The 13,729-nt window shown below is 33.1% G+C and overlaps 1 protein-coding gene across 5 annotated transcripts in view; it reads right to left on the bottom strand.

Annotated features, from left to right (window-relative positions):
* The window catches only part of SMCHD1 (structural maintenance of chromosomes flexible hinge domain containing 1), a 139,473-nt gene that overhangs the window by 69,377 nt on the left and 56,367 nt on the right, over nucleotides 1-13,729 (bottom strand). For all 5 annotated transcript variants that reach the window (XM_025886893.2, XM_073898459.1, XM_025886895.2 and 2 more), the window contains exons 20-25: nucleotides 11,919-12,063; nucleotides 7,929-8,025; nucleotides 6,377-6,449; nucleotides 4,136-4,275; nucleotides 3,388-3,522; nucleotides 944-1,171 (exon numbers count right to left, since the gene is read on the bottom strand). In XM_025886893.2, coding sequence (XP_025742678.1) covers nucleotides 944-1,171; nucleotides 3,388-3,522; nucleotides 4,136-4,275; nucleotides 6,377-6,449; nucleotides 7,929-8,025; nucleotides 11,919-12,063 — 818 coding nt within the window. The remainder of the gene's footprint in view (nucleotides 1-943; nucleotides 1,172-3,387; nucleotides 3,523-4,135; nucleotides 4,276-6,376; nucleotides 6,450-7,928; nucleotides 8,026-11,918; nucleotides 12,064-13,729) is intronic.

The raw sequence follows: 13,729 nt of genomic DNA, 5'->3' as shown, positions 1-13,729 counted from the left end.
ACTTTCCTGTACTCACTTCCACAAAGTAAACTGACATATTGTAGTGTTTACAGACTTCTTAATCATTTAATATGTTATTGTTACTATTTTTGGTTCTACTTTATTAGTTTCCTATCTTTAATAGGTGACTGATAAAGTTTGAGTACTGTGCCTCTAATTCCCATTTTCCCCATGAGCCCTGTGATTCTTATTCCACCTTTTTATCTGGCACAGTGATTTTAAGAAATGCATGTGTTTCATTATAGCAGAACTGACTGACCTTGAAAACAGTAAGAACAGAATGCCAACTATTCCTTTAATCAATCATAAGAAGAGTACTAGAGAGGTCTACCTTAGGTGATAAGTATGTATTTTGATTTGGTTTTCCTAAGAAATGTTAAGTTTCAATATATAGATTCACCCTAACAAGGTACTAATGATGAATTTAAATTACAGCAGATTGATGAGGACCGTATGAAGCTACTGAGAATCTACAAAACTGTTTTCTAAGATCATGCTTTTAGACAATGGTATGCCAATTTCAAATGGTCAAATTAGGGACCTGTAGTTAAAACAGTAATGTTTCACCATTTGCCTTTAACAGACCTTTTGTTTAGTGCCTTCAGAACAGTTACAAATACATTGCTTTGCTAAGATGATCTTGACTGTGACTGCAGAAATACAGTTGGTCAGCAAGTGCACAATTGAAAGAGAATTCCAATCTTTGGCATTTTGTTGTGTCAAAATCATTTTTCTAAGTATGAATTTGTCGCATATGAATCATTCACATTTCAAACTAGAGCATGAAACAAATTCTTATTTAGCCTGGAATTTTAAATAACAATATTGTTTTTCTGTGATAAGCTTCTTCTTAGAAGCTATCCTATAATACTTCTTATTCAGAGTCTTACAATCAATCATAAAATGAACAAAATTCTTCAGATAACTAATCTGAGATACTTACTTTAATTTTATCTGCTAAAGTTGATGTTATATGAATTTCTCTTTCTCCTTCATCATACATTTGAAAAATAAGATTATGCATAATATCGCCTGCTATCCAATTAACCTCATCCTGATGTTTGATCTGGATTGCCTTTTGTCCTTCCACACTGAATATCTGTAATCTTGCAACATGGCTACTAGGGAGCAACTTAATAGTCTTCTCCACGGGTGCCACATCTTTACAACTCTAGGGAAAGAGAAAAACACAAAAATACATTGAATGACATCTGCACTTTTTGAAAATTATTTTTGGGCTTTAATGGTGAGTCTTCTACATTGCTTAAGGATTTACTTCCAATACTATGGAAGATCATCTTATACACACTGTTAATGTTCATAGGTTTTGGCATTAAGAAGACACTGTGCTATTAATACTATCAAGTTGTAAGCATAAGCCACATTTTTTCTAAGATTTTATTTATTTATTTTGACAGAGAGAGACAGCAAGAACGGGAACACAAGCAGGGGGAGTGGGAGAGGGAGAAGCAGGCTTCCCACAGAGCAGGGAGTCCGACCTGGGGCTCAATCCCAGGACCCTAGGATCATGACCTAAGCTGAAGGCAGACGCTTAACAACTGAGCCACCCAGGCGCCCCCATAAGCCACATCCTTAAAGCCAAAAACTAGCATATTTTGATTTAAAATGATTCTCTTCCTCTTCTTTGGAATCACATGACAGATTCAGTAAATAGCATCTATTAATAAGAATAAAGATGTAAGAAATTAAGAACTTCCCATAAAATCAGAGACAAATAGTTGACATAAAATATACTGTTTACACTGAAACAATACATTAGGGTAAGTGAATAAGGCTGTTTATAGCTAAATGAGGACTGTAGATGTCCTGAAAGATGAGCTGGCACATTCATAATTTATTATGGGCACATCAATGTCCCACGTATCAGTAAGGATGAGCTGTATTACGCTAAATTGATTTTAAAGGCACAAAAAATTAAAACATTACATTACTTCATAATCTAGGTTATAGTGCATTCCACAGGATACACAAAATTCAAAATAAGCCCAAGCCTAAAATACCTTTACATCTATTTAGCCCATTTCTCCTTCGTTATCCAGTTCCAAACATCCTATTTAAGCCCATCTACATGACTAATGATTTTCATAAAATTCCTACCTCACCAAATATTAGGTAAATAACCCACCCTTATTGGTAAATAACCATACTGCATTTACCTGATTCAAACTCCAGTTGCTGCCTTCGGATTAACATTTTCTAACTGCGTATTTTAAGGTATACTTTGATCTTTGTCCTAACTGATCTAGATTCTCGGTCTTCCGCCTGTCACTGCTCTATAGAATTTACGTAATTCCTGATGCTCACTACTCTTTGCTTCCAAACCCAGATTCCTCCCTAACTCTAAGTCTTTCCTTCCTGAATCTTCCTGATCTTTTGCAAGAGAGTATGCTCAAAAACAAGTTGCCCACATTACTGAATTTTAAAAAATGCGTAACAAAAAAAAGTGCGTAAGAGGGATTTGAAGGTTATCAATATCACCAGCTTGATAAGAAGTGGAATGAAGTCAAGAGTCATCTCATTCTAGTGAAAAAAAATAAAAGCTGTCTTTTACCCTTTTGAAGCTCCAGGTATGTTAACTGATGTGTAATTAGTAGGAAAGCATCAGTTAACCAACTGGTTAGGTTAGGTTATTCATCATCTACCATATCAGTAATGGAGAAATTACATTTAAATATTTTCCTTAAGTATCTGTTGTCCCATTTTGCAATCTTAGCAGAGCAACTGCTCACAACAACTGCTTGCCCTCCTCCAGGCTGGCTTCACCTTCCACCATGATGTATTTATCCAGTAACAAGTATCCTACTAGTACATTACCAGAGAAATCTCTTTATATGAAAATACTAATCACATATTTATTTTTTAAATTATACATATAAATTGTTTATATGTCCTTCAGTGGTGGTTTACCAGACTTTCTAAGAACGGTATAAACTGTAAGAAACAAAAAAATAAAACTGACATATAAATGCCATATTTTAAAAAAGATTTTATGTATTTATTTTAGAGAGTGAGACAGCATGAGTGGGAAGGGCAGAGAGAGAGAGAGAATCTCAAGCAGACTCCACACTGAGCACGGAGCCTGATGTGGTGCTTGATCCCAGGATCCCACAATCATGATCTGAGCCAAAACTAAGAGTTGGACGTTTAACCAACTGAGCCACCCAGGTGCCCCTATAAAAGGGTTAATTAAGAAAATTACTAATACAAAATGTTACTATACCATTTCATGTTGCCTTTTTTTCAGTTTAGCTAAAAGAACCACAGATACCTCATTTTTAAAAGTCAAATGTTACATAAAATACTATAAAGCTGTTATGAAAGATTTGTATGAAAACAACATAAAATCAATGAATGACAACAACTTACAGGTATTTCAATTTTTGCTTTAAGAGTCTGGTCTTTTCTAATGTTCTGTACTTGAATTGCAGATCCTGTTAAAATACTGGTTCCAGAACTGCTACAATCTACAACGTAGACTGGAAGATTTGGAGCACCTAAAAACTTTTGAAAACATACAAAATAATTTAAGATTCCAATCAAATGTAACAAATTATTCAATAATTGTTATTTAAATTTTCAAATAATCCACTACAGCTACCATTTCTGGCTATAAACTGGAAAAAGTAAAATAGAATTCACCAATATTCTAGACAATTTCTGAATGAAGAGTAATTTTTTATAATTCTAAAATTTATGTCTTCTGAAACACCAACTTCCTCAACCACTTTTTTTTTTTTTAACTTTGTGTATTTGGGTTTTCCTTTCCTTTTTGTGCTTTTACTTACCTTCATTTGTCTACGCATCCTTAACCCTAAAAGACATTTCTATCATTCTATTCATAAATACTTCATCTAAATTGAGGAAAATGGATCAAGAAAGGGGGGGGGGAATGTTCTGTCTATAAATTTCTTTATGAAACTTGGTATAGGGGATGCCTTTATTGGCCAAAAAGTATAGGCAATGAGACACCCACAAGTTTCTCCATGGACTAATCATTAAAGATCTAAATATGATGTAAGTTTCACTATAAAGTAGCTAAAAGAGATAGTTATGTCCATTTACTACCAGACAACTCAAAATAAAATCTACGTATTTTTATCTTACAATAACTTACCTTACAATGAACAATCAATTTTGGTTGTGTTGTTATATTGTCTGATTCATCCAAAACTTCTACCTGAAATGGGAAAGCTGTTCCATTTTCTATAACTAAAATTTCAGAATCAGGTTTCACTTTCAATCGATGAGGGGGACCTACCAGAGAATTATATAATGAAATACAGATTCAAGTTTCTAAGACAAATATTGAAACAGCAAGGAAAAAAAGCTTTTAACATTTCAAGTTTTAGTATCTTAATGCTAAGGAAAAAAATAAGCAATACCCATGATTAACCATTTCTATCTCTAAAATGCACAGATTCTATAAATGACCAGATTTTTCTCAAATGTATAAAATGTTTGATGTCTAGACTTAGTTTTACCCAACAAGCTATGACATTATTGTAACGAATGCTAGAAATCACCTCAAGGTGTAAAACCGTAAAAGAGATCCTGGAAAAAAGTATTCAAGAAGAAAAGGTTTTTAAAAATACTTTTTTATTCACTTTAACTTTACACAATGACTGATTTCTCAAAAACATGTTAAGAGAAAACACACATTTTAGGTAAGTGTTCAAAGGATCAGTGCATGTAATAACCAAATACTTTACTTGTTTGATTGCCCACTACTTTGATGTTATAAGCAACCTACACAAGTTTCCTCTAAGAAAACATACAAAATAATTACAGAGTTCACACTTCTGTAGCAATATGACTTGATGTGCTCTATAAACAGATATTTTTAAATACAATTTATGTTAAATGCTAATAACAAAAATTCACAAAAAGAAGGTACTGAAAACATTTATAGTAACATTAGTTATTACTTACTTTTTACTATATGCCAAGCAACATGTCAAGTTTTAAGCACTATCTTTATAATCTTCACAATGTTCTTAGTGAAGAGGGTAATATTATCATCCTCATTTTGTAAATGAGGAAACTGGAATTCAGAGAGATTAAGTATCTTGTCCAGGTCATATGACTAGTAAGTGGCAGGCTCAGGTTAATGTCCTGAGTAATCTGAAACCTCTTGATGATTATCATTATACCATGCTACCTCCTACTTTACAATTTTCATTCTCAAATTCAAAACAATGTCAAACTACCTGGTTATTAAGAATTTCACTACCCAAATCTATACCTTTTAGCTAACCTCTAAAATGAAAGCATTGTGTTTATTAGTATGTAACAATTTTTAAGTTTCTTCTGTGTGTATTTAAGTATGTATGTAAGTAATCTCTACACTCAACGTGGGGCTCAAACTCATGACCCCGAGATCAAGAACCACGTGCTCTTCTAACTGAGCCAGCCAGTACCTCAACAATTTTATTCTTATACTTCTACCAATGTGCTTATTTTGACATCTTTATCAATTTATGCTTGAGGGAAATCAAACAACTTGAATTTGTGAAAGAACATAGCTACTATGTTTCTTTTCATTTAAAAAACAGTACAAAAGGTCATATGTGGGCAAAGGTAAGATTATAGTGTTATTAATAACAGAGCTAAAACTGACATACCAAGAACTGTTGTGTTTTACAAGCACATGCAGTTCTCACTTTGCATAGCACTGTGTTAACGAGAACTCATGCATAGTGGAACTGTGTCGTCCTCCATTCAGTTACCACAAAATCTTGCAAAGTGAGGGTTACCTATATTAACTCATTCAATCCTCACAACAACTGTGAGAAAGTAGATATTATTTCATTTTACACATGAGGAAACTGAGGTACAGGACAAGTTTACCTAGCTCTTAAGTGTCAGCTTAAATTCAAACCCAGAAGAGATAATATCAGAATGTATTCTTTGAACCTATATGACAGACTGCCTCTCAAATTAGCCAGCATTTCCTACCCTGTGTTACTTTAACGTAACTTCATTACAAAGTTGGTAAGTCATTATCAAGTTAACATAAATGCATGAGAAACTTGTCTTAAGATATGAAACATTTACAGTTATACAGGAAAAGTTAAAGACAGGTCCAGTTCTAATACAAGCCTGATTAGTGTATCTCTTAAGAGTTGTTCCCTAATATATTCTCAACATTCACACTTTTCTCCCGATTATTTTTAGAACTCCACTAATGTCTTCCTACACATTTTCCTGTTTTTTTCAATTAGTCATTTCTGTCAGTGCTTTATTTCACATTCAACCGTATTTTCAAGACTTACACTCCAAGCCAAAAAACACTTATATTTTATAATAAGAATATTATTTTAAAAGTAAATATTAGGAATATTTCTTAAAATATTACCTGGTAGTAATCTAATTTTTAAAATCTGTGTGTCTTCTTTTAAACCCGGCAGAATAACCTTCAGATTAAAATTCTGTTGAAAAAATTATTTTAATTAAATCCAAGTCCTAATAGCTCAGTCATTTAACATCTCAATTCTGATTTACTTTTGCTTTTCATTTCCATAACATTACAGAAATCTATTCAGCAAATTTATATTGAGAACGATGATCATTTATGTAAGAGATATAAATGAAAAAATGGACTCATATTGCTTCTTTACAGATAAAAGCCTCTTCAAATTCAAAAGGAATAACCTTCGAATAATCAGAATCAAGATGGGCATTATAAAAAATATGGAAAATAGTGAAATATAAAATGCTAAAATCTAGAAATCTCTAAATGCAATGTGGTATTCTGGATTTGATCCTGGAATAGAAAACTAATTAGTAAAAAACGCTGGTGAAATGTAAATAAAGTCCACAGTTTTGTTAATAGTATTGTACCAGTGTTAATTTCTTAGTTTAGATAAATACTTGATAGTTATAGAAGATATTAATAGAGGAAGCTGGGTACAGAGTATATGCAAACTCTCTATACCATCTATCTTTCTAACTCTTCTGTAAATATAAAGTTATTTCAAAAAAGTTTTTTAAAAAAATCTAGAAATCATTTGTTTTTTAGTAAGCTTATCTTACTAAAGTCAAATTTCCCTGAATTTCAAGTTCTTCTTCGAGGAAACTCTGAATTCAGAAAGATGTACAGAACTTTTAATTTGATTTCATTATACAATGCAGTGCAGCATAAATTCATATGCTCTATTTTTAATTAAATGCCATTTTGATGGAAAAATTTTGAATATATCTTGTAGGTTAATGGTGCAGTGAAGTTATATATTACTTGTTATTAGCCACAGAATTCCCTTTAGTCATGTAAATCTACTAGCTACTTTATATACCTGATAGAAAAATTACCTCATTAGAATTTATATTTTTACCTTCCCTAACTTTATCCCTTGCAAAACATTTTCCTTTATCCAAATACCAAACCCAGTATGTTCATAAATGAGCTAAAGTTTCTCATATTTTTGTGTTCTAAAATTAATATTCAAAATTTTTAAAAGTTGGAGAGAAAAAAGAAACCTAGTACTGGATAACTGTTGATAAAATAACTCTGAATGTGAAAAGAATGGAATGAAGATGGAGACACTTAAAAAATATTTAATTCATAAATGTTGCACAATAGCTAACATGCTAGTTTCCCTTAGAGATGTAAATGGTTAAGTTTAGTGACATGATCCTAATTCTTAGGAACCCCATACTGTCATCCTATTACAAAAATATGTCATCCAATTTTATTTATTTTTATTATGTTACGTTAATCACCATACATCATTAGTTTTTGATGTAGTGTTCCATGATACATTGTTTGCATAAAACACTCAGTGCTCCATTCAGTACGTGCCCTCTTTAATACCCATCACCAGGCTAACCCATCCCATTTTAAATTCTCCATTTCATTTTTACCATACAGGAAATAAGCATGTATTAAAACATTTATCTACAATGCTTACCTTGCCCTGACAAGAGTTTACAGGGCCCTTAGCTGTAACACCTCGAATCACACAATTCGGTCCTCTGGTTATTTCTTCATAATGTAAAGATAAACCACTGGAAAAAACAAATTATTTTTTAACTTCCCCTCCATTACCTATAAATAAGTTGCAAATGTGTAACCTTCTCATATGCCATTCTCATGTTTAATTCACTTTTCTAATAAGATAGTATTTTAAAAAATAGAATAAATAATAGGAGAAAATTCCCAAGAACTTCTTTTACAAAGACAAATGATCTGTAAGTGATAGCACTGGACCAAACACTGTAAATGATAAATTATAAAATACAAAGCTTCATTTATTAAATAAGATACAAGGCAGGAAATAATCAAATGCTAGACCATGCATACAGGTCAAGAAAAGGAAATATCCAAATAGGCCAGGTTTAGGGAAATCTTCAGACTTCGCCAAGTATTTTTTTTTTTTTTCAAATCTTTCATCCAGTGAGATGTTAGAGAGTTTCTGGCACTTATTAAACTAAATAGCAATTTTAGTCCAAATAATCAAGTACAGTCTTATGATGTAACCTCGTTAAAATATACACTAAGATTCCCTAATCTATTACCATGATCAATTTCATTCCTAAATAGCCTGTGACCACATGTAGGTCATTACAGTGTAAACATTTTACTCTTGTCAAGGGGTAAGATGAGGGAGTAAAAGTAAAAGATACACCATGGGGGAGAAAAAGCCAGATTTTTCTGAAGAATGGATTTTAAATATTTACAGGTTATTATATGAATAAATTATAAAAATTAAATGACATGCTTTGTTTGAAAAAAGCTGGAAAGTAATGTGTAAGATAAAATAGACTCCCTGGGGAAAATGGACTTAAACAAACATGTGCTTTTACTATCTCTTACATCTCTAATTTGAGAACAAAGGGATTTCTTTTATTTACTATTAAAGGCTAAGGAAAGGAAAAAGAGACAAGCATAACAAACTTATCTGCTAGAAAACAAGATGAAGTAGTCCCCCAAGAAAACTGAACCCCAAGCAGGAATGGAAAAAGCTGGAAATCAATCTATGGCCCAGAATTCCTATGTACGTCTCTGGAACTGGTGGTACTACATGCCTCTAGAAGTAGGGGCAAATAGAAAGGTGGAAAATAAGAATGATTAAAATCTGGATCCCCAGATCTCCCCTCTTGGCCTCTGGCAGCTGACTGCAAGATTAATCTCTGAAAAGGCTAAAGCAGAGAATATCCAAACCAGGGACTAGCAGGTAAATTGAAAGACAGGGTAAAATACTAAAAAGAACAGAAGGGGTAATCTTGAATGAATGCATATGGATGCTGAGACCTTCCCATCCCTATTCCCACTCCAACCTTGTTCCTGAACTGACTAGGAACCTGGACTGTCAAACTATCCTTCTCCACGCAAGAAAATAATGTTCAAATAAATATTTGAGAAAACTGCCTAGCCCAAGAAAAAAGACCCTCCAATAAAGCATTACAGACATATCATCCTACAGTGGAGTTCACAGTCAAAAGCTTCTCCCACATTCTCAGTTTCCTTATCTGCATTTTACCCATTCAGTTATAAGCCAGATGACCAAAAATTACCAGATTTCTGAAGAGATTAAAAAAAAAAAAAAACCCCAACAAACAAAAAGCAACTGACGTGGAGAAACAAAAACTTCCTGTGCATGTAAACTTTAAAAAAACAAAAAAACCCTACCACTTATCAGTGACAAAATGTATTATATTCATAAAATAAGAACAAGATCTACAAAAAAAAAGTTCAGGAAACCAAGAAAAACTCTTGGGATATTAAAAATGGAGCAGCAAGGAGGGACGCCTGGGTGGCTCAGTTGGTTAAGCAACTGACTTTGGCTCAGGTCATGATCCCAGAGTCCAGGGATCGAGTCCCGCATTGGGCTCCTTGCTCAGTGCGGAGTCTGCTTCTCTCTCTGCCTGCCGCTCCCCCCAGCTTGTGCTCTCTCTGACAAATAAATAAAATCCTAAAAAAAAATAGAGCAGCAAGGAAAAACTCAATGGAAAGGTTGTAAAGTTGAAAAATATGTCAGAAAGAAAAGTAGAAACACAAAAACAGAAAAATTAGGAAAATCAGAGAAGCAGTCCAGAAGGTTCAGTACCAAAAAATAAGGACCTCAGAAAGAGCAGTGATGAGGGAGATGTCTCCAAAAATATGAAACTGATAGATTATCTATGCACTTAAAACATGAGAAGAGACCAATCTGGCAGAGAGTTTAATCTGTCATAAACTTAGCAAAGAAAAAAGTATAGTAGCAACAAAGTTGTACAATAAAGTAAGTGACTAGTATTTACATAAATGCAATAAAGCAAGGACTAAATATTGACCAAGCCACAATAAAAACTTTATTGAGGAACAGGAAGGAAGCTTATTTGTAACAGAAGTGGTATTAAGAGAATACGCCATTGTCTATAGCCATTAAGTCAAGAGAGAATGCCTAAAACTGAAGAATGAAGAAATAGCAATATAAAATTTAGGTATATGGCAGTAGTTACCAGTAGATTCAAGTAAGAAAGTCGAAAGGGGTTCTCTGAGAAGTGGACTGTGGGTAGGGCAGAGACGGCAGAGGGAGGAGAACTGTTCTTTTATAATAAGCCTTACCAAACTACCTGACTCTTTAAAGCTACATGATTTTTTTTAATTCACATAACACTGAAAAAACAAAAAGAACAAAGAAACCCACTAAGGAAATGGTCTTTGTTGAAGATAAATTCACACAGTCATGCCACCAGGATTTTTTTTTTTTTTTAAGTTTAAAACCCAAAATATAATTATGTACGTGTGATAGATTTCTCATGTAAGAATATCCTATCAAGGATAGGATGATGGAGTTATAATCAATAATAGGTATCAAATAATGCACTAATATTTTTCCATTTGTGACCAGAAGGGATACTTCCAGTGTTTTATTTTTAAACACATTTAAGTGTTCAGCTCTTCCATTACTGTTTAATATTCAAATGAATGCAATAGGACAAAAGAATCACTTTTTGCAACTCATTTTAAAAATTTTTGTAACTATATACTGTTTTCCAAGAACTTAACCATGCTATAAATCTAATCACTAAACTATCTCACTAATCTGTGAGCTTCTAGAAGACAAATACTATGTCCTGAATCACTTCTATAGGTCTAGCTAGCGAGTGCCTGAACATAGCACATGCTCAGATGATTAAGAGTGAACAATTACAATTATTAGATCTTCTTGTTGGATAGACCCTTTAAAAAAGAAAAAAAAAGAGTGAATGATTACAACACGAGGGGAAAAAGTACAAAGAGCCAACAGAAGAAAGCATACATAAAAAGTGGGCTCAAAAAGATCAACCTGGCAGCTAATGCAAAAAAGAAACACTTAGCATTCATGCTCTTGAGAATGAACAAAAATTTCTCCCAAGGCACCTTAAAAAGATAACAGGAAATAGTGAACACCCTCAATCATATGAGTGGACACACTGTTAAGTTTCTGAGAGTTATTTCTTAACATAAGCCAATCACAATACTCTAAAGAACTATTAAATAAAGGTAAATTCTATGGAAAGACCCAAATTTCTATGGAAACCATAAACTTTATTGTTATGGTTTTAAAAACAAATCAAAATAAGTTGTATTACCAGTTTTAAAACCTATTAGAGTGAGCAATACCACTAAGTTTAAGTAGCCATAACTTCATATCATACTTGCAAAAAAAAAAAAAAAAATGAAGACAGAGCTATCAGTCTCACCTAAATAACTTTCACAGCAAATTCAGTCAAAATAAACTTTAGTGAACACTTTATATATGACACTGTAGTCACAAAGCATAGCTTAGGGCTTAATAAATCCCCCAGATATTATAAAACACACTAAAAGCTTTCAAGGACAAATGTGAAGTTAAACACATAAATAATTTAAAGCTAAAGAAGATAATGCTTAGTAAATATGAAGTCACATATAGGTTGATGTTTCAAATTACCTTGCTTCAAAAACTGGCTGAATATCATTTCCTAGTTGACTGGTATGACCAAATTCATCCTGAAACTCCAGAGGGATATTGAATGGGACTCCAACACGAAAAGGAGGATCCATAAGACCAAATGAAAACTTCTCTGGTTTACCCTCTTAAAAAAAAAAAAGTAAACATGAGAAACAAATTCATTATAGGTCAGAAACAGCCATATTTTATATACAGGAAACTAAGCTATGATAAAGATGGCATTTTAAATCTGTGGAAAAACTTATATAAATTGTATCTCAAAGCCACTTGGGAAAAGTTAGATCTTTATCTCACTATAAAGTAAAATTCTAGAGGAAGAAAAAAAGGTTTTTAAACTATGAAATTATTAGAATATAAGAGTAAGTTTATAACATTATCATAGGAAAAACTAAGGCAAAACATAATATCACCCCCCAACACCTTATCTGTGGTTAACTGTAGTCCAGAGGCAGATAATCCTACTTCTGATATACTGTCAGAAGGTCAACAGTAGCCTAAAACTATGTTACAATTCCTAGGTCACTGACCTCACTTCATCTCACCAGACAGGCATTTTATCACCTCACATCATCACAAGAAGAGTAAGTACGGTAGTAAAATAAGATATTTTAAGAAAGAAAAAGACCACATTCACATAATTTCTATTACAGTATATTGTTATAATTGTTCTATTTTATTATTGTTAATCTCTTACTGTCCCTAATTTATAAATTAAATTTCATTATAGTATGCATATACAGAAAAAAAATAGTATATATAAGATTTGATACTATCTGCAGTTTCAAGAGAACCCCTGGGAGTGGTCTTGCAACATGTCCCCTGCACACAAGGGGGACTACTGTACTCAACAGCTATAAAAGAATATATTTGATAAAGTTTAAAATATCTTATTAGTTAAAATACACAAAGTTAAAAGGGATGTTCCATAGGAGAAAATATGTACAATACTGCAACAAGGGATTAAAATCCAGAATACATAAAAACCTTCTATAAACCAGTTCTTCTTAAAGTGTGTTCTCTAGTCAGTTTCAGCCATCCTCTGAGAAATTATTAAAAGTGTGTATTCTAAGGCTCACTCAAACCCAGAAACTCTGGGAGTGATATTCCACAGACTAGTGTCTTAGAAAGCTCTCCAGATGATTAAGATAGAAAGTCAAACTTGAGAACCACAGCTTTAAACTGTTAAAATTGGCACAGCAAATGAATAGGTTTTCACCGATGACATAGCCCAAGAAAAGTGAGAAGAGGTACAAAATCTAATAAATAATTTTAACCACCAACTAGGATAAATACAGACGCTGGCCAGGAATGAGCATAAGGAAATTAGAACTCTCATGGTCTGTTGGTGAAGGTACCTTGGCACAACTTTTTGGAAGAACAAATATATTTAAATGTTAAGGCATATAAATGTCAGCTTGGCAATTCTACTTTTTACCCACCCTAGAGAATTTCTAGGACATGTACACAAAGCATAAATTTTTCCATATAGAAACATGGTTTGTAGTAGCCAAAAAATTGGAAACAACCTAAATGTTCATCAATAGAAAATTGGTTCAGCTATAGCATGTCCATACTATGGAATGTGTTCTGCAGCTATTAAAAGAATGTGGTAGAAGCGCCTGGGTGGATCAGTTCATTAAGTGTCCAACTTACGATCTCAGCTCAGGTCTTGATCTCAGGGTCGTGAGATCCAGCCCCGCGCTGGGCTCCACACTCAGTGCAGAGTCTGCTTAAGATTCTGCCTCTTCCTCTGCCCCTCCCCATTTGTGTGCTCTCCCTCTATAAAATAA

This window comes from Callorhinus ursinus, unplaced genomic scaffold, assembly GCF_003265705.2.
Source record: "Callorhinus ursinus isolate GAN/ISIS: 27379988/994484 unplaced genomic scaffold, GSC_fseal_2.0 scaffold11, whole genome shotgun sequence".
NCBI classification, from domain to species: Eukaryota; Metazoa; Chordata; class Mammalia; order Carnivora; family Otariidae; genus Callorhinus; species Callorhinus ursinus.
The sequence above is the reverse complement of the archived record's forward strand: the minus strand, read 5'-3'. Positions and strand labels throughout refer to the sequence as shown.